This window comes from Colias philodice, chromosome 25 (assembly GCF_061535455.1).
Source record: "Colias philodice isolate Cphi_HAF_F1 chromosome 25, ilColPhil1 Martin Lab GWU primary, whole genome shotgun sequence".
NCBI classification, from domain to species: domain Eukaryota; kingdom Metazoa; phylum Arthropoda; class Insecta; order Lepidoptera; family Pieridae; genus Colias; species Colias philodice.
Genome location: NC_143110.1, coordinates 5,894,525 through 5,921,633, shown reverse-complemented (window position 1 = coordinate 5,921,633; position 27,109 = coordinate 5,894,525). Strand labels below are relative to the sequence as shown.

The 27,109-nt window shown below is 33.6% G+C and overlaps 1 protein-coding gene across 5 annotated transcripts in view; it reads right to left on the bottom strand.

Annotated features, from left to right (window-relative positions):
• The window catches only part of LOC149477420 (anillin-like), a 73,495-nt gene that overhangs the window by 2,957 nt on the left and 43,429 nt on the right, over positions 1-27,109 (bottom strand). For 2 of the 5 annotated variants that reach the window (XM_089710695.1, XM_089710700.1), the window contains exons 8-19: positions 18,319-18,572; positions 13,173-13,389; positions 11,315-11,498; positions 5,279-5,354; positions 4,830-4,976; positions 3,851-3,997; positions 3,340-3,501; positions 2,566-2,656; positions 2,048-2,194; positions 1,144-1,286; positions 739-819; positions 70-237 (exon numbers count right to left, since the gene is read on the bottom strand). In XM_089710695.1, the coding sequence (XP_089566821.1) occupies positions 70-237; positions 739-819; positions 1,144-1,286; positions 2,048-2,194; positions 2,566-2,656; positions 3,340-3,501; positions 3,851-3,997; positions 4,830-4,976; positions 5,279-5,354; positions 11,315-11,498; positions 13,173-13,389; positions 18,319-18,572 (1,817 nt within the window). The remainder of the gene's footprint in view (positions 1-69; positions 238-738; positions 820-1,143; positions 1,287-2,047; positions 2,195-2,565; positions 2,657-3,339; positions 3,502-3,850; positions 3,998-4,829; positions 4,977-5,278; positions 5,355-11,314; positions 11,499-13,172; positions 13,390-18,318; positions 18,573-27,109) is intronic. The other 3 variants (XM_089710697.1, XM_089710696.1, XM_089710699.1) reach the window with 3 other exon arrangements.

The following is a 27,109-nucleotide window of genomic DNA, read 5'->3' as shown; positions in this document are numbered from 1 at the left end:
AATTAAATTGTAGTTGAATTTCTGGGAAAATATATATATATTTTTTTTCTTAATCTTTAAAACTCATACCTTATTCAACGTAAACGTTTTCCGATTGGCCTGTTGCAGTGCGAATATACAATATCCGTGCAATTGAAACTGCGGACTGCGCACCGAAGTCGGTCCTCCGGGACTCTGTACACGTGGCGCTTTTAGTTCTGACACTTTAGATTTAGGTGTCAGGAGTTTTGAGTTGCCCTGGAATTAAAAAATGTATTTTATAATCTAGAAAATATTAACCCGGTCAAATTAAGCCAAAAAAGAAGAGTAATGTTACATTAATTACCATCAAGCTAATAGTTGGAAAAATTATTTAAAACATAATAAAAAAGAAAATATTTTGAGAGTTCCCCATCATTCCGGTTCTAGCAAAAAAATCTAACTATCAGCTTGATGGTAATTAACGTAACTTCAAATGTCTACATTGACCGGGTTATATGCGTAATTAGGTAAATATAATTTCTTGAGAAAATGCTTCACACTATTCTCAGTAGTTAGTACAAAGTTATGAGGGGAAATAATGTTTTTTTTTTGTTATATTTATTTATTTATTGTAAGTACATATTTTAGAATTACAATATCTTTATAAAAATCTGCATTATTCTATGTACAAGTAAAAGATAAATAATATCAATTTGAAGTTATATGAAATAACAATTTTTGCTGACTTTGGGATATTTGTAAAAGAGGATATATTACCTTTTTATTTGTAATGTGATATTTAACATTGTGCGGTAGAAGCTCCTTGGACGCTTGCAGTAAGTAAACTTCAACTGTCACCTGAAATCAATTATTATTTAATAACTTAGGATTTAATTGAACCCAATTTTGGACGCTCTATAACTTTATGGAAACGAGTAAAAATTATAGTAATGGTTAGTTAAAATATTGATTTTACCTAATTACTATCTTATAAATTTATTTTATATTTAACAATTTTTTGTCAAAACGTTTTCAGATCAACATCCATTCGAAGTTTTCCACAATAGTATTGCTTCTACTTAGCTACCCCAACTATCTAGTATATTACCATAATTTTTCTATACATACATATTTTCTCCTTACCCCCAAAACCTCAAAAAATATCCTAGATATATATTTTACCTTAAAATCACTAGCCAATCCGTCCATACGTATTTCATCTGGGAACACTAGCGGCGCGTTCGGTTTCGTCAGTTGCATGCTACTCGCTAACACTCGATCGCGACACTTTAGTAGGCACACTGCGTGATGGCCAACGGCACCATCTGTAATAGAAAAACATATTAAAAATATATGTATTTTTTAATTTTATACAATTTAGTAGTTTTGAAAAATAATAATATATACAATTTAATAGTTTTAAAATACATTCATTTAGCTTATAAAAGAAACCATACAGTATATTGTTATTTTAGTGTTACGTTTAATAATAATTATTGAAGATTTATTGAATAAGCCTTTTTACATTTGATGAATACATAAAGATCAATTGGGCGGATAATAATGATAATGAAAATATAAAAAACTACATAGTCGGTTGATGATTACAATTAATCAAAATAATAATAATTAAAAATATATCAAAGGACTCATAAATCTAAGAAAAAGATATGAATTAATACACAAATGTCGTAGTTGCCTGAAATAGATCACAAATAATTGATAAGGCCGCCAAATAATACTCTCAGTCTTTTTCTGTGAGTAGTCCTAAGGTTTCTTTTTATAACCAAACTAGCTTACTCTCTTTGTCTATAACCTAATAAATTATATACTAAAACCTTCCTCTTGAATCACTCAATCTATTAAAAAAACCGCATCAAAATCCGTTGCGTAGTTTTAAAGATTTAAGTATACAAAGGGACATAGGGACAGAGAAAGCGACTTTGTTTTATACTATGTAGTGATTATGTAGTAACTCAGGCCCCGGAACCACAGACACAATAGAAAATCTATTGTGTCTGGGACCGATCGGGCCGCTTGGGGCTCAATGGGTTAACAAACAAATAATATATGTAATAATACTAACCCGCATGCAACTGCCTTACATAATCTCTACGCAACGGCACTCTAACGTTGCGCATATTCAACGACGCCATGCCCGCAGAGCCCGCGGGCCCTGCGCCTTCCACTTGCAGTCTTTGGACTTCGTGTAGGCACGCTTGGCGGCGGTGGGCTGAACAAAATAATTATCAAACATTAATTAAATATGTATTATGTAGTAAACTTTAAATATATTGTTAAAACGGATTGTAATCGCGCGAAAAATTAAACACAAGAATATAATTATGTATAGAATAGGATTACACACTTTTTTATGTAAAATCTAAATAGTAATAATACGACTGTTAATGTAAGCTTTATTTAATATTTTAAAACTTAAAAATAAAGATTACTATGCTTTAGTTGAAATCAATATAAGTGAAAAATAAAACAAAACAAATCATGTGAATTAAATTGATTATGAAGGATTTTAAAATGATGAGATCAATTAGGAATTATATTATCATAATTATAAATGAGTAATAAAAATACAGCATAACTTACTTGCTAATAACAAAAGTCTTTCTCCCTCGGCTTGCTCAGTGGATCCACTAAACTCTATTGTAGCAGCGCATAGATTCAGCGCTTGGCTTGCCTGTTGAAAAGAGAATTTAGAAATAATATAGGTACGATGGAATAATTTTAAATAATTTACAAAACATTATCATACATAAAGATTGACCAAATCGAATTTCATTTAATTCATTAAATCCGGCTCGAAGGACCAGTCAGCCAGCCAGGGTATAAGCGACCGTATTGCATGGTGATAAAGTGTATTTAAACAACTATATTTCGATACCTATTAAAAAGCAACACTCTTATTTATTAGGGTTATAAAGAACTATACAGTCCTAATGTAAACCTCCAAATTACCTGCGATATGACAGTCTGCTGCTTGCTGATCTCGTTCTGCAGCTCTTTGATACGCTGTCTGACAGTTGTCACATTAATTACCTGCGATATGACAGTCTGCTGCTTGCTGATCTCGTTCTGCAGCTCTTTGATACGCTGTCTGACAGTTGTCACATTAATTACCTGCGATATGACAGTCTGCTGCTTGCTGATCTCGTTCTGCAGCTCTTTGATACGCTGTCTGACAGTTGTCACATTAATTACCTGCGATATGACAGTCTGCTGCTTGCTGATCTCGTTCTGCAGCTCTTTGATACGCTGTCTGACAGTTGTCACATTAATTACCTGCGATATGACAGTCTGCTGCTTGCTGATCTCGTTCTGCAGCTCTTTGATACGCTGTCTGACAGTTGTCACATTAATTACCTGCGATATGACAGTCTGCTGCTTGCTGATCTCGTTCTGTAGCTCTTTTATGCGCTGTCTGACAGTTGTCACATTGACTGTCGGTTCGTCGAGCGTTTCTGGCGGTTCGCGTTCGGGAGACGTGTGTCGGATCGTACGGAGGGGCGTGGTTGGTGTTGATGACTGTAAATTGTATGGTAGATTGATAAAATGGTCATAATTTTTTAAATTCTTTTTATAGGCATTACATTTAATCTTGCTTATAAAAAAAATGACAGACATTACGTGAAATAAGTAATATATCAGCTCTGACTGAACCTGGCTGTCGCTGTTTAGCCAAGGATACCTTTTCTGGCAGATTTTTATCATTTTGTAAACATTCTAGTCTATAATTTTTTATGCTAATGAATTTCATATTAAAATCGGATTTTATCGGATTTAAAACGTATTTCATTAATTTTATTAAATTACATAAAATCATAACGATTAGTAAGAATAAATAAGTCAAAACTTCACAAAATAATCAACTTACCGCTTGCATCCGTCTATAGAAGCTCACGCTATGCACCAGTTCGCTGCCCTTATCCAGTCTCACGGGCGTGGCCAACGGCTGGCTTTTCAGCGGCGATTTGAACTGCGCCTTGTCCTGATACACGAAACTTGATGATGAGAGGCAGCCCTGCGGTTAAATTTACTGCCTGTCAGCCCTAGTGTGGTAGGGCTTGCTTGGGGAATTTTATAGGCAAGAACATGAAGGAAATGGATCGTTCTTGTACCAAATACGTAGTAGCTATTCATTGTCCACCATATAAAGGTGCTAGTAAGTTTGTATAGGTATTGTTGCGGGATTAATGACGTTTAAGTCTCTTTATATGTCAATAAATGAAATTGAGCTTTTGAAATACTTACTACCATAATAAGATTTCAAGTAAGATTAGTTAATAGTTTATCTGCTGTAAACATTGAGATAATATTAATATGGAGACGACACCGCCTACATCACTTATGTTCCACTCAACATACGTCATGTGACGTATGTTGAGCGGTATTTTTTAATGGTTTTAAAGTGAAACGCATCAAACATGCCTTCGTGTGTGTTACGATAGTACACAAATAATACAAATAATACGGAAAAGTGCAAAGGAATAACTTTCATCGTTAAGTACCTAACTAGATAATAATTTTGAAAACTTAGTTAGAGCAAAAAAATGGCGCACAGATTTTGTTCGTGGTGTCTACTCCATACGTAGTAATATTATCTCAATGGCTGTAAACGATCTCTTGAGCTGACTGAACCAATTCGATAATTTATTATCAATAAAAACCTACCTTATTCCTAATGATATCTCCTATAATATTTATTTTTAGATCGTATCTAGCTGAGCAAGGCATATTAGGGCAGTAAATGGAGCTCGGACAACATGGCAATTATAATTGACGGATCCCCCAAATAGCTTTGTACTACACCAAAAACTACCCCTTCTCCATTGGCACAAACCAAGACCAGTTACCTCATTCACCTTGTTCACTTTAGGCGGTGTCGGTCCCTCGTGTTCCAGAGCTTCATCCAGTAACTCATCCAGTTCACTGTCACACGCACTCTCCTCTGAGTCGCTTTGCACTGCCTTCTTGTAGCTTGTGTTGTTGCGTTTTACGACCTAGAAGTGAATAAGGTTTAGTTTTAATTTCGAATGTTACTTGTATTTTGTACTGAGTTGTTAAGGATTGGCCAAGGGATATTGAACTTTAAAGAGCGGTTGATAGACTTTTTGGGCAATCTCTATTATATTATTGTGGGATGATGTTCTTGATTTTAAAGCATACATGCGATAAAGATGAATAATTATTGATTAATAGTACCTAATACATTACGGAATTTTTGGCGTAGGCTATAAATTTTAGTTAAATAGATTTGGTCGATGATAAAATCGTGTGTAAAGAAAAGTATACATGTACTTACATTCATAACCTCTCGTCCAAAAGATGTATCAGCCCAATTATCAGATTTGTTTAGTTTTTCTGGAATATTCTCTTCGCTGAAACAACAATATTATCTGGTAAGCATTTCATATAAAAGATCAATAATTGGTCGTATAATAATTATTAATTGGTATTTATTCTCCCATATTTTTTGTGGTTTTCGAATATTCAGAGTGCATATTTATATTAAAAAAGTAGTATCTTTTTATATTACATTCGTATAAAACTAGCTGTAACATGCAGCTTCACTCGCATTATCGAGTGAAATTATCAGTAATGGTGCCATCTATTGGAATTATAAAATATGTGTGTGGGTAATTTAAATTTGCTTACTTCGATTTCCCATGGGAATAAAGTGATTTAGATACGCAGTAAAAAGTAACCTACATCACTCTTTAACCCATCGATATAACTATGTCAACAGACAAAAATCATACATACATAATAATCGATGGTTATGTTATAATAAACACTGTCGCGCGCACTTTCCTTTTAGTCACACGCACTTTTCCTTATAGGTAATCAATCCTTTACCGGAATAATAGATATTAAATGATTCGTTTTATTATAAAAGGCCTAGCTTTGGTTACGCCCGTGCTTATTATATAGCCAATAGCACTCAGGGATCACGTAAATATATAATTTAATATTTATTTAATAATAATAATTTTATAATAATTTTATATTAATTAAATAATAATTTTGAAATCGGTACAGTAGTTTCTGAGATTAGCTCGTTCAAACAAGCAAATAAATTTGATAGGTCCTAGTTTATAATGAAGTTTATCATAATTATTCTTATGCATTTCTTCTTCTATTACTAAAGTTAGGATATTAATCCATCAGTCCTCGGAATCACAGACACAATAGAAAATCTATTGTGTCGCGCCCCGATCGGGGCTTACGGTGGTCAATGGGTTAAGAGGTTATTTACTTATTTCAAAAAGTTAACCGCATATTTGTTTGTTGCTAAACATAAAAGTGGAAAACGACTCGACCGATTTGGCTAATTCTTTTTTAACGTTTTTGTTGAGGCATAAGGAAAGGTTCTTATGTAGAGAAAACACGAAGAAGGGGCAATAGGGCAACTTCTGCTGGGGCAGCTAGTATTTTATAAGTGTAATGTGAATAGATGGTGAGTAGTAATAGTTAACTGACTGACGGATGATGGATACTCACTATAATACAATTAAGAAATATCTATTTCAGGTTCTGGGTAAGTTTTTACAACACCATGTTTATTGCTTAGGTCTAATATCTTCTTATTACGGTTTCTATTGTTATCAATAGTCTGTGACATACCTACTATTCTATATTATTCAATATATTTGACTTCTGTTTTGTTAAGGGCTCAGTGGACGGCTTAAGGGCGGCCGTACACGGACCGCTTCAAACAGTTGAGACCGACGGCTTGAAGCCGTGACCGTGTAGTGAACTATAGACATTCATTCACAGCCGTACACAGACTGCTCGAGCAGTCGCGACCGCTTCAAGCCGTGAACTGCGGGGTTTTTAGCGACAGCTCGAGCAGTCAACGACCGACCGCTCGAGCAGTCCGTGTACGTCGCTCTAACCGTCACAAGTAATACTTGAGATTTAAGAATATCATTCTTGTAAGATTTTTATGAATTATGCATGGATAACACTGAAATGCAATTACTGGTATTATAGGTACTATAGTTAAATAGAAGTGTCTTCTCCAACGTAACATCTTAATTGGTAAAAATTCTGGTGTTTTCATATAATAAATAGACCAGTTGAGTAGTTTATAGTTGATTAATTGATTATGTCATAGAAATTATTGACTCTTTAGTAATCAGAATAGAGCTTAGCATAAAATCCTAAGAATGTTTTAATGTTACCATATCATTGTCATACCTTTAACCTAACCATTTTCTCAAATATATATACTAATCTATACATATAATAAAATCGTAGAAAAGACAAACTGTACATTGAATATTTTTTTTAAATAATACTTGGGGCGTGATCCATAATCGATATAGAACCCAAAAATATAGTTTTTAGAATTTTTGTCTGTTTGTTTATAAGTATGTCCGGGTTAAACTAAAAAATTACTGCATATAATGGATTAACTTCTGGTACAGAGATAGCTTGAGACCTGAGGAGGGACATAGGATAGGTTTTATCCCGGAAATCCCACGGGAACGGGAACTATGCAAGTTTTTTTATGACAATGCGGGCGAAGCCGCTGGCGGAAAGCTAGAAAAGGATAAAAATAAAAATGCAACCTTCATATTTTATTTCATAATAATTTATGCACTCTGAATATCATCTGAAAACCACGGGAACAAGGAGAATAAAATACCACATTCACTTCAATACTTTATTTCTTACAAAATCAGATAAAAAAAGATTTTCTACTATCACAGTCAACAAACTTAAATATTAAGCTGAAAAAGAAATTTCTAGATTAAGATCCCATAAAACGCAATGGAATATTGTAAAAATTTAATTGATTTAAATATAATAGAAAAAGTCGTATTTTTACTATTAACCATTGCAGTTTTATTGGTAATTAGTTTTATAATATACTGTATAAGTAAAAAACGTTGTACTTTCTGAAAGAAACATGACTGGCGTTATGATTATGAGTCAATATGTATTATTATGTATATACATAATATAACATATACATCGATTGTACTATAATAGTGCGAAATAAAATACAATATTTTTTGATAAATAACGGCCTCCTTATTTAAGATATTCTATATATAATATTATATTGTAAGGCTTTCGTACAGAACAACTAATATGTAATAGTAAAATTAATATTTAAATTGCAAATCTTGTCCAAACAAAGTCTACAAAATATAGACTTTGGAGGCTGACTGTATTTGCCGTATAAAATGCTTTAACAAATAGTATGTGAGTGAAGTCCCGTGTCCCCTAGTGGGGTAAGGGACAGATGTATTATGCATATTGCATACATCTGTTTCACTGATCGATTTTTCTTTAGGGACAAGTAGATGATCAGCCTTCTGTGTCCTGCCAGACCGAGACATTTTTTTTTTCTTCGTCTCCACCGGAAATCGAACCCAGGACCCCTCGGTTCTACGCTCACGCGTCTACCACTGTACCAAGGAGGCGGTCAACAAATAGTATACTAGTGATATATTCAAATCTATAAAACGATAAGTAATGTACCTGATAATCGCACCATTGCATATTTTTAATGTGTTTTTCTCATAAGTGTGTCAAGGTAGTTTTTTATTGGCGTTTGTCATAAAAAGTTTAAGTAGCTATTGTCAACATGAGTCTATTATGTCGAACTCCATTTATAATTTATTATTTAACATAGAGTATTAAAAAGCATGAAAAATTGATGTACTTTTTGTATCTATACTAATATTATAAAGCTGAAGTTTAAAGAGTTTGTTTGTTTGAACGGGCTAATCTCAGGAACTACTGGTCCGATTTGAAAAATTATTTCGGTGTTAGATAGCCCATTTATCGAGGAAGGCTATGCATATCATCACGCTAAAAACCGCGAGGCGCAGCTAGTTTCAAATTTAGGTACCTATACTAGATAAAAATTAAGTAGATTATGTACTTGTTATGCAGAACTGGTTAAATTAAAAACTAATATAAAATTTGTTTTCTAGTTGGCTTAACCTTTTTTTTCCTTCAAAACCTATCCATTTCATTAAAACTTACTTTTTAGTATGTTTTCAAACTTAAAAATAAATGATAATAAATAAGGGAAGAATAACTCGGAAGTAGCTAAATAACCTAATAACAATCTCACTCAAAGATATGAATCGAGTTAAGCCTTAAGCAAATGGTCATTGATAGATCCTACTCGTCTTAGCATTTTCCTCTTGTCCTAGGAACGATGGTCGAAAGCTCTAAACTATATTTAATAATATTATGGGTTAGTTACTTATAAATACTTTTATATTCATAAGTAACCCATAATATTCTGTTATAATATACGGTTAGTTCTGTTTAGTAGAAAAAATCTTCCTTTTACTTTCTACGGAATGTCCTTCAAATATGGCTGACAAAATTGTTGAATAGGCTTAGCAGGATTTTTTCTAAGTTACAAGTCTTAAATAGCCCAAAGGATATGGGACTCTATTTATAAGGATACAAAAAGAATTTTCCAATAGCCTTTAGATAAGAGAACACTGCCAAGACTAGAAGGATGTATCTCTTTTATCGATATTAACTGATCATGCTAAAACTATATTATGTAGTTCATATATTTTATCCACTATAAGGAAAATTATATACAAAACACCTAACCTATCTAATCTATAGGCAACTTTACAGTCTTAAGTTTATCATAACGTTTGAATATAATTGATCTAAATACATTTTATTATCTGGGACGAGTGACTGAGATGAATCTTAACTTCATAATATATTTTATTAAGTATTACTTATTGCTGTTTTTGAGATATCTCTTTCTGCTCTTTCTGATCTTATAAGTAGGAGAGAATCTAAATTGAAAAGTTCTGAAATCCCAATTTTAGGTTATTTGTCTTGTTCAGTTTTACTACTCGTGATATAGTATACTTTGTAGTGAGTACTATTTATGACAAATACAAGTTAAAATTATGATTTACGCGAACACATGTATATTTCTATCTACACGACAATCACTGTAAAGTTAATAACGATGCAAAAATGCGTTTATAATGAGTGGTTGTAACTTGGCATCCTTTATGCACATGCTATTGTATTGTAAACATTTATTTATATTTTATAAATAAATAAAAAATCTTGTAATGATTTTTGAAGTGAAACTTCTTTAGGCGCGTTGAGAGTAAATTTTTAAGAGTTGCGTCATGACAATACCGTCACGTAATGGAATAAGCGAATATTTTGGTATCTTTGAATCTTGGCAAAGTTTCACTTCTGACACCTGTATCTGTACTTCAAAGGCATCGAAAGATATACCAAAAAATTGGTAAACTCTTAAGAAAAACTACAAAATCTAAACCTACACGAGTCTATCAGTCAAACGTAACAGGCACTTAATAATTTCAACACAAGCCGATATCGACCTTCACCCCACGTAATAAGGTATACATTCGTACACACACTTACATATTATTTATATAAATACTAAAAACCAGTTGGCAGTGTTTGTGCTTGGATAATTATTTTAGTTATTAGTAGTTATTAGTATTTACAGAATACTAGCGATTATGTTTTAGTTATTTTTTATGTAGAATTTTTAGATATGAAATATTGTATATAAATAAGCCTAGTTTAAAAGGCCAGCATAATAGTAGACAGTACTAATAATATTACTAAGTCTAAGTAGATTCTGGAGAGTTCTGTATTGTGGTTTTGAATATATTATTGTCAAATTATCAAAGCCAGTTCCTTCTTCTTTTAGGTTTGTTCATTTGAAATTAAATTATTGCATTTTCTTTATCTTGTATTTGCAAAATACGAGACTATAACTATCACAATTATCCTAGTAACAGTTTCTCTAACAGATAAAAATCACAATTTTATATAGAAGCAAAAGTAATCCTTATTATGACGAAATAAGGTTGTATATTCGTTTAGCCTAAATTTCGGCTTATAGACAAATAATGAAATATCTATCAGGTATTCAACTATGCCTAACACCTCTCTCATACTGGGCAGTACAACGCAACTTTATAAGTATGAAAATCCTTCCTACCAACTACCTAACATTTGCCACATGCTTTGGCCAAGCATTTGTCAAATACATCATCATACAGTCTTACAAGTTGGGCCAAACATTTGCCATATACGCCAACACATTGCAAACCGATGTAATGTTCCATCAATAAATACCCCCTAACGTTTGCCACATGCTATGGTCAAACATTTGTCAAATACCATCATCCAGTCTTACAAGTTGGCTCAAACGTTGACCATATACACCAGCATTGTAAACCATATTCCAACCAATAGGGACCCTTAAATCGGGCCAAAATTTCTCCTGTAAATTTCCCTTCATATACAAAGAAAGAAGAATATACACTCTACAGCATAATAACCGCACCTAGATCCGCCACAATCCGAATACTCCTCTTGTGTGTTCGAATTATCCGTTTCGATATCCGATAAATGCGGATATAGGCTCGTCGGTTGTTGGACAATGGTACCATTTGCCTCTTTACTGTTCACTTTAATTCGTTTTACATCTTCCAATACTGATAGAACTACGGGTGAGTCTTGTTGGGAACCTGGAAAGAGAGATAATATATTAGTAGATAAATGAATAATTATACTGCTGAGTTTTGAAAAGGGCACGGTTATTTATTGCAGGTGATTAACGTCATCGTGCGCCAAAAAGTATGAAAACTATCGGTAGAAGATAATCATACACATAAAAAGTTCTAATCTTAAATACTATATGACTAATTCTTGCATTTATTTTATCAGTCTAAGTTAATTTCATAAATATGTATGAAATATCTTGTTTGGAAGATGTATTATGACGTATTAATTAATAAAGATATCAATGGAGAACGCTAGTCGGAATTTTAATTGATAATTAAGTTGGACAAATGAAATTTCTGGAATTCTTCTGAATTCTCGTTATTAATTAAACATGATCTAGTTGATAATTTCGAAGAAACAATTTCATATTAATGTGTTGTTATGCTTGATTTAGCGCTCTATATTGATGGATCGGATCCATTTGATTGACTTTTATATTGATTTGAAGACATCATGCAAGATTGATGTGGTTAGTGATAAGAAATGGCAGCTATATCTACACTAATATTATAAAGGCACTACTGGTCCGATTTGAAAATTTTTTCGGTTTTAGATAGCCCATTTATCGAGGAAGGCTATATCGTCACGCTAAGACCAACAGGAGCGGATCCACGCGGTTTAAACCGCGGTGCGCACCTAGTTCGAAACAATTTTTAACACCTCTGACTAAAGTCAAGAAATGTTACTTATTATTGAAAAGTTTTACATCTAGATATTTGGAAATTAATCAATCTCTCTATATGAAAGTTATACATATTTAAATTCTGAGACTTAAACCAGAGAAAGACAAGAATATTATTACAATGCGTTGTTTGATATATGTAATTGCCTAGCATTCCATTAAAATCTTGAACGTAATATGACATTTTTAGTCAAATGCTTTATTAATATTTTCCATGCATGAAAAACTAGAACACAATATTGATATTGTAAACCAAACAGAGTCATGGTGATTACGCAAACCCAATTATGCGTGGATTACGAACGGTTAGGAACAACATGAACAACGCTTGTTATGATTATGATTTATGACAATGACAAACTATTGTTTGACATGAAATAATGGGCTTTTGTTACTAATAAAGCAGATTTTTCGACGATTGTTTTGTAATAACTATGTCACTATTTTCATAGTTTACCCTATTGTGCCTAATTGTTACTTTAAACCGGAAGCAGATTAATCAAATAAGCAATTAATGATATACTACTGCAATCTTTTATTTCCAATCTTAATATCATTTATATAGATTAATAATAATTTAACAAATGTTCTACGGTTTGCCATTTTGTATTCTGCTTCCAGTATAATATGCATTTAAATGAACTCAATTTAGAGACGATTTTTCCATAGCTGGTTAAAACTTATCCGTCCAATGTAAAAATATGACGAGCGCTCTTCACAATGGGCAGCGTTGGCCCAACAAATTATCGTCGATATTTGCCCACATTACAGCGATTATGAATAACATCTACAATGTCGGCCGATCATAGACATTTAGGCCCTCTACACTATCGTGGTTGCCTCTACTCGCCCAACGCTGCCCATTGTGTAGGTAGCCCATAATACTTCATTCGACGAATAAATTTTAACCAAGGAATACAAATACCTAGTTTAAAACATCAGATTAAATACTCACTTCTCCGTTTAATAGGTTGCGCTGCAACATTTTTATCTTCCTCCTTAATTCTCTCCTCTGGCACTTCCACGTTAGTTTTAGGTACGTTTGATATTATTTCAGGTTTCCTCTGCGCTAGACTTGTGGTACTCCCCATGAGGGGCGCTTTCTCTGACGGGTCGTTTTCACTGTGATCGTCGTCTGAGTCATTGTCTTGTGGTTTTGGTGGTGGCGGGGCCTGAAAGAAGATATTACATTGAGAATATTTTATGCCATATATCAATTTTGCGTTTGTTGTTAATCTTTGTTGGCTCTTGTTTGTTAACAAAAAATATGTAAATAATGAGATGGGCTATCGTAGTGGTAATAAGAACAGACAGAGATCTTTCTAATTTATATTAAACATGTAAAAATATGATAGTATTAGACATGCTTCAATGTCTATATCTTATTGTGTTAAGTAGCTATCCGACTAACCAATCAAACATTATGTTTATCTAGATGAACAACTTTACAGACCTATTAGACTAAAAACACCTGAAACATTGAATTTGTATTTTTTATTTAACTTTCTCCCCTATAAAGTGATATCGCAATTCGCAGAGTTACGTATCAATACGCAATTGACACAATCATTTTCTGTTTCAACAAGTATCAACTAATAAACGTTAATTTCTCTAACAATAGATTCCCATAGCGCATAACGTATTACGTAACCGAGATATCTTCATGAGAGAGTGCTTGCTCCACAAATTAGCGTCTACATTATGCTATAGTTACATCACAGTCTAAGGGTGCGTTTCCACCAATAATGTGCGAGGATGTGTAATGTGGAATGAGTTAAGGTGCGTATAAATTAAGCGCGGCAGCCGCGCGAGCCAATGTTCGACCAGAGTTGACGTTCATTTGCTGCGCGAGCCAATATGTAGATATATTTTAAGTTGAACGTAGTTGCCGCGCGCGGCAGGCGATCCATCACGAACATCTCTTCTGTAGGATGCCAAAAGTGTAGAATTTTCTTTTTCAAGTCAGGAATAGGTATATCCATTTTCTTACTGATTTCTACCCACGCATCATACCTCAGCGATTTATTGTGGTATTGGGAGGATTTGCTGTTCTATAAAAATTCATTAGCGCCATACAATTGTATTAGTAAACGGCACTTTTCGTTGTCCATTTTTACGTATACGCCGCGCGAGCCGAATCACCAAAACTACAAACCGTCCACACGGCGCGCGAGCGAACGCCTGAAGTTCCTTTGATGCGGTCTCAAAAACCGACAGTGAGCGGATCGCCCCGCGGCACGTTCGAGCGCGGCAATGTTCGGGTCGCCGCGCGCGGCAATCCCGTCTAAATAGTGCGCGGCCGCCGCGCGCGCCTATGTTCGATGGTTTGCCGCGCTTAATTTATACGCGGCTTTAGTATATCTTCAAACTAAATGAAGCGATATGATTGCGCTCGCTCCATACCTCGCGCGCGGCTTTGTTTGCGTTATCAAAGAAAACCCCGTGTAGTTCCCGTTCCCGTGAGATTTCCGGAACAAAATATATCATATGTTCTTTCCACGTCCTACTCTATCGTTGTAGCAAATCTCATCAAAATCGGTTATGTGTTTTAAGCGTGAAGAAGAGACAGACACATAGAATTACTTTCGCATCAAGTAATAGTAAGGATTATTGAATTGTGATTACCGCGACATTGTCTAGATGTCTTTGGCTCTAACTACAAGATCAACGTTGTCTCTTACTACGGAATCAAAGGTGCAATACTACTAGGCTTTTCTTCATTCTGTGGTTACATCATGCGACCTAACCTTATGGAAACTGGAAACGTCTAGTCACAAGAACTGTTATAAGGACGGCATAAAATTAACGAGTTCTAATGAACAAATCGGAACATATGTGTGAAGTGTAATTGACCTGAATGTTGTATTTGTTACAACTGCTGGTGTTAACTTATATGGATAGAAATCTCATGTTGATTGTACTTAAATGTAACGAATAAATCGAATTTGATACAATTTAGTACCTGTATCTTTGATCAGGATTAAATTTGATAAAAAAATAGAACGTAACTTATAAAAATTAACAATAAAAACTATCTAAGATATCTTTAGAATAAGTAAGTACCCACAACTATATTTTGTTAAACTGTCCTTAAGAAATCTCGAATGTAGAACATTATAAATATATCTCTATGAGCTAAAAAGCACAACCTGAGCTATATTTCACAACTAGCTGCGCTCCGCGGCTCCGCTCCTGTTGGTTTTAGCGTGATGATATATAGCCTCGATGATTGGGCTATCTAACACCGAAAGAATTTTTCAAATCGGACAAGTAGTTCCTGAGATTAGCGCGTTCAAACAAACAAACAAACTCTTCAGCTTTATAATATTAAGTATCGATTACATTAGTTTTCGCAACCTAAACGACACATAAAACGTGCGCTTCCTGCGAAAACTGTATCAACATTTTAAACTGAGCAATAAAACAATACCATTCAAATAAGTACATATTCAGCATGTTGATTCTTAAAACATCGTACCTACAAATTTTATCTACAAAGGAACGTGCTTTCTGCAGAAAACAAAACACAACACTTGCATCGAGTCTTGGAAACGTGCGAACAAATACAAAAGGAATAACTAGCTCTATTTATAGTTATTTGTTTCGACGTGTAAGTAAATCGCTGTAGAAGACTTGCATTTTGAATATACGGATGAATCTTATTTTTAGCACTAAACCAAATTAACTTTTTCATTGAAATATCAATATGTATTGCGTGTCTTGTATATCCTACCAATATAAACGCGAAAGGTGGTAAGAATGCATAGATTTATGTTTGTTAGGCTTTTACGCGGAAACAGTTGATCGGATCTGTATGAAATTTGGTACAATATAGTCTGGATTAGTATATTGGACCCTCTAAACCGCTACCACGCGAATGACGCCGTGGGTTCCAGCTAGTTATATGATGACAATACAACATTACAAATTCAAATTGAAATTATATTTATTTGCAAGAATACAGTTACAGATAACAGATGTTTTAATAACAATATTATGTGGCTAAAACATTCTACCTGCCAGCATTTGCATATTTAAAACGAAATACTCATCTCATTGGAAATACCTATAATGATCGACAGATTCAATAAACCGTTTAAACAAGTCTCAATGTTAGCTGATTATATTTAATATTCGCAAACCTGTATTACTTATCGGCAAAGCAACATGATTTATCTATGAGTCGCATTTAAGTCGGATTCGGTCATGGTCATACTATTAGTTACTATGTAGAAAGAAAAATAATGTCCAATATTAATAGTATTTTTTAAAGCCAAGGTATAGTTGGTGCTGTACAATTATGCATTTTACTTGCATGGAACAAATTACCTACAAAACGTGGGACAACGGTTGACTACAACGTATCCTAGAAGTGTAGGTACTGCATTGTCCATATTGTAGGGACATTGCAGTTAAAGTCACTTCTTAAATTAATTAAGTACACATATAAATAAATTTTATTCGATTTTTATAGTGCAGCATAGCAGCAGTGTGCATGCAGTCATATAATGTGATTCCATTAAGATATGTATAGATTGAGATTAGCCATTTCCATTTTTCGTCCAGACAACCAAATTTTAATTTTTTTTTTTTTATTTTATTTAAGTATTTAGGTCATGCAACGTCTGGTACTATAGTAACGATTTTCAATGATTTTAAGTAGCTATTAACATTAGTTATAAATAAATAAACAAATAAATAAAATCTTTATTTGAATTCATACATTAAATTACAATAGATTGGGGTTCAGGGGCCTTAGACAAAGTAACAATTACAAAACGATAACGAAGTTAGAAATCGCAAAAATGTATGGGATTGACATTAGATAGACCACGTGATCTAACGCGGCGTATGTCAATCCCATACATTTTTGCGATTTCTAACTTCGTTATCGTTTTGTAGTTGTTACTTTGTCTACTGGGCCAGGCCCCCTTACTAGGTATAACCTGTATTAAAGGGACCTGTTCCTTCCCTAGGATTGAATTGATTATCTTCTGTAGATTCGATTCCTCTGAATAGAAAGATATCTAGAAAGTGGTAGAAACCTCTATACAGCTACGTGTTTATCCATACATTGAAAGTATCGTAATTGTAATACTTTAAAAGCAGATGGCACCACCTGCTACTTCAATTCATGCTGCTAGTGTATTACAATATGGCAACCGCAAATAGTAGCAGGGATAAATACCGTTGAATTATCCCAAGGAAACGATAAAGGAAGACCTTAGACCTCATTTCAACATGCTGCGGTATTTTTCTACCTTATTTTGACTACACTTGACTGTTAGGTGATGGTGTATTTTTCGGTGAATCATTTTGCAAGTCATATTGTATGAATCAGTGCTTTGGCAAAATCTAAGTTCGTCAGTTCTGCTTAGCTGTGTAACCCGGAATTAACACACTTTCGTAAGCCAACATAACAGACATATCAAAGATTATCGTTTAAAACATAAAGATACATATCTTTAAAGTTGCTTGTCGATTCTTCTCTCTAGAAACGACATTCCAAAATAGTGGATGGCAGTTAATTAGAAAAAATGGAACTCATTTGCAAATATAATTTAGAAAATTTTGAGGTTTATGGAAAAAAATATTAAAGGATATTTTGATTAAATTCAATATTATTTCTTTAACAATTCGATGAAATAAAATTTCATTATGGATAAGGACAATTTAAATGGGCTCCTAAAATGATCGAGTTGAAAAAAATTTATGTTTGAGTTTAATTAAAATACCTAAGTACTACGATTTACTCTGTCCTAAGAACAATGGACCAAATCGGTGCTATTGATTATTGTTCTATTGATCGTGGATTTATCCATTTCCGCTGTAGGGTTCATTCAAAGAATTAGATACATTTCACGTCTGATCGACTTTGTTGACTAGAAAGTAGACCATCAGATTTGTATGCATTACAAAATCCTTTATTATTCTATTGCAGATGGAATCTAAGATATCTCTGTTGGATTACGCATAAAATCATGCTTTTGTCAAGCGCGATTAAAATAGAAAGAAAACTAGACAATACCACGACAGAAAAGCGTCTTCAATTATAGCTCTTATTACAATAACATAATGGTATATATTAAAAAGATCCTCACCTTATAATGGAATCTGTTCTGCAGCATCTCCATCTCCTTCTCCCTTTCCTGCTTAAACTTATTCGCTATTGTCGTCTCGCTTATCGTTTGCTCCTTATTGAATAGCGCAGCCAGCTTCCCCTTTATGCCTCCTCCAAAGGAACTCTGACTGATATTGTCTTCAGCAAGACTGTCTTTGGAATTGGAATTCGAATTTCTTCTAGAACTTTCCGTGCTCTTTGTGGGCGTCTTTTGTTGGACAGGTTTCGGTTTGTCTGGAAATTGCAAAAAGTTTAGTGCGAAAGGTCAATGCGCAGGATTCGTGTCGGGGCGCTAACGGCGTGAGTGCGTTTGTGTGTAAAATTTTATTGTCTTATGAATATTTATGTTTTGCATGATAGGAAATATTAATGTGGTGTTTTTGATGTGTCTTATGTGTCTTGTGAAGTATCTTCTGCATATGTATAAAAATTATCCACCTATTGATAAAGAAAAGTTTTGACTGATGTTGTCCTTTCTTAATTTACAAATAGGATAACATTTTTTCTAAACAAAATTTATAAGACACGAGTTAGTTGACAGGTTTTAGTTCAAATTATGTTATTTGAAAACTCTTCGTAGTTATTGCAGACGAATTATTCCAATTTATATTTATCGTTCTGCCTAGTTGAACATCTCATTATATTTTCTATTCACCTAAGTACATGTTCACCTACTCTTCACACCATAGAAATCTAAATAACAAGACACATAGAAGTGCTATAATGTCATAATTCATATGAAAACCGCTGTCGCCAAAATCAACACATTTAAACCGATAGCTAAACAGTACACACAAGTAAACTATGCCTTTTATTGGACAGCTTGATTTTAGTGAAAACTAACTTAAATATTAAATTAAGCTTTTTAATATGTATCCTAACGCACGAATTTACGGTTTATTTTAGAATAACATCCCTAAGTATATGAGACGTTTTGTTTCTTTTTGTTCCAATACGAAAAAATTCGACTTTTCTACAACAGAAGTTGTCAATTTTCAATAGATATAACTTTGAACATAAACTCATAGAAATAAGGTTGAAATTTGTGTTAAGCGTGATAATAAGAATGGTAGACTGTGTCATTCATTGTTATTTCGATTACTATGGTGACACTCGTAATACTTGTAAATATTCTATAATTTTAAGGAAAAACGGCATTATTTCTAAAAAAGAAATATTTACCGATGAAATATTCTTCCTTTATTAGTATAATTACAACTTGTGGAAGAATTTCCGCAATGGGATATGCTGAAACACACCATGTTTATACACATACGTCTCCAGAGCAACTGAACAGTGACGAACACGCTGGTGTTGTGAAAGTCACCTGAGTGGCGACAAGGTCACGCACGCTTACGACTTCTAGTGTCTTGTTATTTAGATTTCTATGCTTCACACCGTACCTATACCTATATCAAGCTTATAACACCTATCTGTCAACTTTAACAGTTTTCCATAGACATTTCGCAACGGAGAAACTATACAGGTACTACAGAGGTAACTGCATTTTTTATACTATAAATAAAAAAAAGCGTGTCTGCCGAGCACACATGACAGAAGTGAAACTTCTTTGACAAAAATCAAATATATCAAAATCGTCGCCTTATTGACGTGACGGTATATCCATAATTTTACTCTCAACGGGCCTAACAAAGTTTCATTTCAAAAACATAAACAATCCCAATAACAAGTCATAATTACGGCAATTATAGATCGATTAGCGACCATTTAAAATGGCATTGCACTAATAAGTAAATCATAGTGATTCTGGGTCAACCGTCCGGGTCAACTGGTCAGCCTCGGTTGCACATCTGTTGTTGCGCCTGCGCCGGTTTTACGCTTTTCTTCAATACAACGGTGACAATTGAAATTTTGTGCCATGGAAACTTGGTTGCAAAAGAGTCGTTTTATTGAGTTAAGACGTAGATGGAAAAAAATACAATAAAAATAACAATAGAGCTGAGCTAATGATTTTAGAACGTATTTTTATGACATTTACCCTTTCTCAAATAAAATGTTAACATAATATGTTAATTTAACGAAAGGCTTGCTTGTCATTACCACAAAAACAAATCTATAAGAAAACTTTGGTTTGTTTGGTTGGATATATTAGCGCATAAATTTACATAAATTGAAATATGACAAAACGCCTATATACCTCTAAGTGAGAAAAATCGAAAGAAAATTGGGAAATTTTTCCTGCCATTTTCACAATAGCATCGTAAATCGTAACTCACCTACTTGCGTAGAATAAACATTAGGCCTTAAAGAAAACTCTCCAAATCACGGTTATTATAACTAATAGTTAATTTAAGCAAAAAAATTCCAATGAAATCTTTCCGATATTAAACTGTTTTTAAAATATGGTAATTTTATAGATCTCACATTACCAATGATCCCAGATAAAGCAACTTTCTGCTTTGTTTCATCATCAATTTAGAAATTTTAACAAATTATAGCAAAACGTTATAAAAAGCATTGAATATCACTACAGACTATCCCTATTCTTTCTTCTGACTATCCAGAGTAATGCAATTTTTCCATACGTTCCTCTTATTTTTGTCAATAGCAATGCATCATCATCAGCACATAACGTTCCTACTGCTGGGATACGGGATTCCTATGAGGGTACATTAACCACCAGGTATGACTCATTTGAACAACTAGAAATGTGTACGAAACCTTTAAAAACAAATTAATAAATACCCATTTTAAAGAACTAATCAATATAGTACATTAACGATCATGTTGCAATTAAGGAAACGAGATTCCAAGTAATGAACAATGTTCGTGTTTTCTTCAAGTGTTTATGACGAAATAAAGAACGATCAGCAAAACTGTACTTATTGGTAATTTGTTAACTAGAAGTACCGGTAAATTGTATCTATACTAATATGATAAAGCTGAAGAGTTTGTTTGTTTGTTTGAACGTGCTAATCTCAGGAACTACTGAACCGATTTAAAAAAATCTTTCGGTGTTAGATAGCCCAGTCATCGAGGAAGGCTATAGGCTAAGACCAACAGGAGTGGAGCACTGCGGGTAAAACCACGGAGCACAGCTAGTTACCTTATTAATTTAACTAGAAGTACAGGTAAATTGTATTACCTTATAAATTCGCACGAGGAATTATCGTAAACGTAAGTTGTATTAGTCATAGTGAGGGACTTTTTGAAAATTATAGTTTTTAGTGCGTACGTGATTGACGTACCTATAAAAGACCTCACGTATGCACCTCAAATCTTAAATTTATGAATGAAAACTTAATTTGTACGGGTAATAAATACGAATTATATTCCAATAGATAAGGCTTAGTTAGATTATTCAAGTATCGCTATTGTTATAACACGTGACACTAAAAGTAAAAATAAAATATTTATTCGTCACAACCCTATTGATGTAGATTTTATAGACTATTCAATACAATCGTATTTCCTACGTATAGCCACATATACATCGACCCTTTATATATAACGTTATAATAGTTTTTATGCAATTTTCACTTCAGTACAAACATTTCACATAAAGTCTACAAGCTACAACACACTCCACTCATCCATACCCTACAAAAAAGCCAACTTACACAAAAAAATCCACAATATCACTGCACCGTAACAATCACAATAACATCAAATCCAATAAAATCGATTTTCATCTCAACACTAGCGAGTGACTGCGCGCGCGCACGTTACGACGGTATGGCGTAGATTGACAGCCGTTCAGCGGAGAGGTAATGACCCAATCCGTCAACTTGCTTCCGAGTTACTAGATAGTGATCGTGCTTGATGAAGATATCATAATCTTAATTGACTACAATACTCTTAGACTACAGGCCCGTGTTGAAATAAATTATGGGTCATTTGAACCACCAGGAGACCTATCTAGAACGATATGGTAAAGAATGCCGTACAAAAATATGTGACCAAAATTTACCGAGTCTACCTGTACTTTCGAATTCTCGTCTGCACTCAGTTGGACAGCTTACAAGTGACGGCAATGTGCTGAATCTTATTATTTTATTACCCGACTACGGCAAAGCAAAAGGAGGGTTATGATTTTGACAGGCTATGTATGTATTTATGTATGTATGTATGTATGTATGTATGTATGTATGTATGTATGTATGTATGTATGTATGTATGTATGTTCATCTGTTCCCTCGTAACTTCTAAACTACTTATCAGAATTCGACAAATGACATATCATTAGAAGCGTCTTAATTGTCCGCTGGTTATAGGCTATATGGGGTTTCACAAAATCTAATGTGGCGCCCTCTAGCGGACAAAACATACAGAGTAAAAAAATAAAGTTAAGATAAATATGCCGTGTTTGGTATCATTTGAAAGATTTTTACTTGCACATTTTGAATATATATATATATATTACTAGCATTTGCTTGTGACTTTACCTGTATTCATGGGCTGATTGCATATAATTCACATCTTTTCGTTCCTAGCTTCTTTATTAGTTCATCAATTTAACTTTTGTCAATATTATGCGCCAAAAATACACTTTAACACCAAAATAGTACAAATAATAAAAAGTAAAACAACTAAAACCCAACTACGACAAAAAACGACGCTGAAAAAGTATAAAACAAGATTTTCAGAATTCCACTACAGGTAAATTAGCTTGGAGAAATTTTTGCGTTTGTAGTAGTGTATGGTCAGCAAATAAAATAAAACAACATTTTATTTTTAGTTTTTATTTTATACAGGGTTACTTGTAAAACACCAGCAACCTCGCAGGACAAGATAGCTAACATCATAAGTAACAACATTTGTTCTACGACTTTTGGCATAACGCAATAAATTATTTTTAAATGATTTTTTAAACTTTTATTGTACTCTCCTTACATTTGTAAGTCTATGTTCTATTAATTATAGGATGGACGACGCGACGCCCCCTTCCCCCTCTCGTTCGCTTTTTGTTTACGTAATTTTTGGGAGGCGTAGAGTTTATAATATTCAGACGGAAAATTAAATGAATATTTATTTTTGTATGAAAATAAAATCTAACAAATTATCAAAAGTCGTAGAACAAATGTTGTTACTTATCATGTTAGCTATCTTGTCCTGCGAGGTTGCCGGTCTTTTACAAGTAACCCTGTATATATAAGGGATTTTAAATTAAACTATATGTGTTTCTCCTCTGAAAAAGATGAGACTTTATTTTAATATTTGCACATTTAACATACATATAACTTTTACATTAACAATGTTACTAAAATGAAAAATTTACTAACCTGAAAAAGAAACGACATTTAAAGTTTAATTCTTTAGTTTGAGAAGTCAAAGGCTTGCCTCGACCATGTTTTAACACTGGAGCCATATTGAATTAACAATATAAAGTTACAACACTTACACACAAATTAAACACTAGTTATGGCCCTGCCTTCATACAAAACTGCTAAATACGCCGTTCGCACGGGAATAGAATGTGGATGCGATTTCCCTTAGTTAGCATCCAAGCTTACGTCTTTATAATTATTAAACTGTATAAATTCATTCTTTAACTCCGGTCTGCATCGTGCAGACATGGGTGTAAAAGTCTCATTTTAGCTATTAAATGTAGTTTTTAAGTACATCTGAGTTTTCATTTGGGGCCTCCGGCTGCGGGACATGTAATTCACTTCAACAAATATTATAACAATAATAACAAATAATAACAACAATCAACAAATACAAAATTTATCAATTAAACTACGTACATAATAATTATAATTTTTGAATGAAATGTGCTTTATGTTCTAACGCTACCAAACGACTGCACGTGGCACCTGCGGACAGCGTAAACTGGTTTATTCTGGTTTTGTGCGTGTTTCCACTTTCCACTATCAAGTGACGATTTATTTATTTGTTTTGTTTCGTAATTATTATGGTCAAATATTAATTATGAAACAAATTATTATGGACACGATATTTTATTGTTTCACGGTAGTCGCCTTGTCGTTTGCTCAAGGACGAAAAATTGAATGATATATTTTTTTTTATAAAGTCAAAACCATTTTCTTTCAAATAAAAACTTGTTTTTATTGAAAACAAAAGTGTTGCTAGGAATAAGTATAAAATTAAATAGTAATGTTAGGATATCGAAACATTTTTGTATAGGCCAGAACGATATAGTGGAAACGCGCTCTAAGATCTGAGTAATATACACACCACTACATATGCAAAAATTTCTCCAAGCTAATTTACCTGTATGTAGAGATAAATTTTCATGTTTGGAAAGGCGTAGTCACACGTTGTCAAAGTGCTACGGTAGATATATGTAACGTGTGACTACGCCTTTCCAAACATGAAAATTTATCTCTACATAGTGGAATTCTGAAAATCTTGTTTTATACTTTTTCAGCGTCGTTTTTTGTCGTAGTTGGGTTTTAGTTGTTTTACTTTTTATTATGCTCTTATATCGTTCTAGATAAGTCTCCTGGTGGTTTAAATGACCCATATTTTTTTTCAACACGGGCCTGTAGTCTCTTAATAGTTTGACAATATTTCTCCTTACATCCTACATCTCGAGATATCCAGATTCCTACGAGGATGATAACGTACGAACATACGAACTGTCGAAATGTGAAACTGCTACTAGAGTGCGTTTCACGAAAGAGTTCCCCTGCCGTTATGTTGGCATACCTGACTGTCAAAAACGAAAATATTTTTTTTAATAAAAAATGACAGAGAAAATATTCTCCTTTCTCCCTAGCCTTATCCCGTATCTTACGGGGTCGGCTGCCTAGAAAGGAGAATATTTTCTCTGTCATTTTTGATTAAAAAAAAATATTTTCGTTTTTGACAGTCAGGTAAGCCAACATAACGGCAGGGGAACTCTTTCGTGAAACGCACTCTACCTACGCTCACATCTTTACAACCAACCCAAACTGTCATACTTTTCAAAACAAGCGATACATCATTAAATCTAACAACCCTGCAAACGCAATTTATCCAAGGAAATGTATAACAGACAAGAACTAAACAATATGTCACATTTCGTGTAACCTAAACAAAACTTCTAATACTTATTATCCCTTTTTTTAACGTTGGGAAATGCATTTACGCATCCCCGTCTGCAGTTTTCCTGCGTGAGGGGGTATGTGGGACTCGCGAAAGGCCATACCCACTAAAACCCAACGGTGGCCACCGATCAGCTTCGGCGGCAGGGGTTAACAGCGAGGAATACTTATTATCCCTACGTTTTACTTTTTCTCAACATACTCCAACGGCAAACCATCATAATTAACAAAACAAGCGATACATCAGTAAAACCTACAGCCCTGCAATTACGTCATTCAAAGGACATGTTTACCACACCGTGGAAGGACTGTCTCGACCTGTAGAACGAGTTCCAGACGGGCCGTGACGAAAAACTTAACTTATACCATTTATATCCATAGTGGACTTCGTGTATGGGCAGGAACAGGGAAAAGAAGGCTACTCTATTGTTTATTATTATTGGCTATAGGGGTCCTAAAGTAGACATCGATCTTTTTCTACACTCACAGAAAACAACTTTTATATCTCTATCGAATTATATAAAGGAATTTTTTTTAATGTGGCCTGAAATATATTAAAGGGTGGTAATATCCAAGCAGGTAGAACCAGATATGCTGAAAATTATGGATATTTTAATCGTTTTAAACAGTCCAGTTCAAGTAGACTCTTTGATCATAAAGACCTATATATTTTGACCGAGATCAAAAGGTATTGTCATTTCTACGCACCATTGGCCCACCGCGCCTACATTGCTAAACAGTACCAAAAAATAAATAGGTAGACTGTGACGCTCCAACGATCTTCTGAATGGCTATTTATTGCATCGATTGCAGTATAATGGATTGCTGTTCGAAATTAATTATGATCGAAGTATTTAATACTTTAGTTAAGGTATTTAAATATATTTTGTGGTTCATTTTAATCCAGTTCTGGAAATAATCTTTACCTATTAAAAACGTATATGGTACCTAATATTTTTGCTAAAGCAATTGGCATAAATGTCAAAAACTTGGCTACACGATATCACAAACTGAACTGATGCACGAGTACAGACGATTAATAATATACAAAACCTAGTAGGATGGGAACAAGTTGAAATTGATATTTTTGGTTTTATGGCATTCAAATGCTTTATAAATATAAAGAATAGAAAAAATTCGATCACGAGGCGGGACTCGAACCCGCATCCGCGTCATTCCGGGGCGGATGCCTGACCAACTCGGCCACTCGTGACCCGCCAGAGCGATCGAATTTATTCTATTCTTTCAGTTAACAATTTAAATATTAGCGAACAACGGTATTGCTAACATTTAGAAAAGAAATCGAAACTTCAAGCATAAATTAATATTGACATTGAAGGGATAAAAACTATCGTCAACTTTCATGATTACGTGACAATCACCAGTTAACACACAATGAACAAAACAATGAAAATATAATGATTGTATTGTCTTCATTAAAAACCTTATTAAGATTCAAGTACCTCGTTTTTGGGTACATAGTTCATGATGTTTTATAGGTTAAAATTTAAATTGAAAAGATCTTCTTTAAAACATTAATTTTCCCAAAATTAATAACATTTTCTACAAAAATATCTGCGAATCGAAACGATCGCTATTAGTTTTATAAATAATGTAAATGTATTATAAATTTCTTATAAAACATTCATATTCATAAACCTATAATTAGACTTATTTTCTAAAAGTCGAGACCCTAGCATTTGGCGGCTTATTGAAATGCAGACCAATTGATCTTTATTTATAAATATATATATATATATA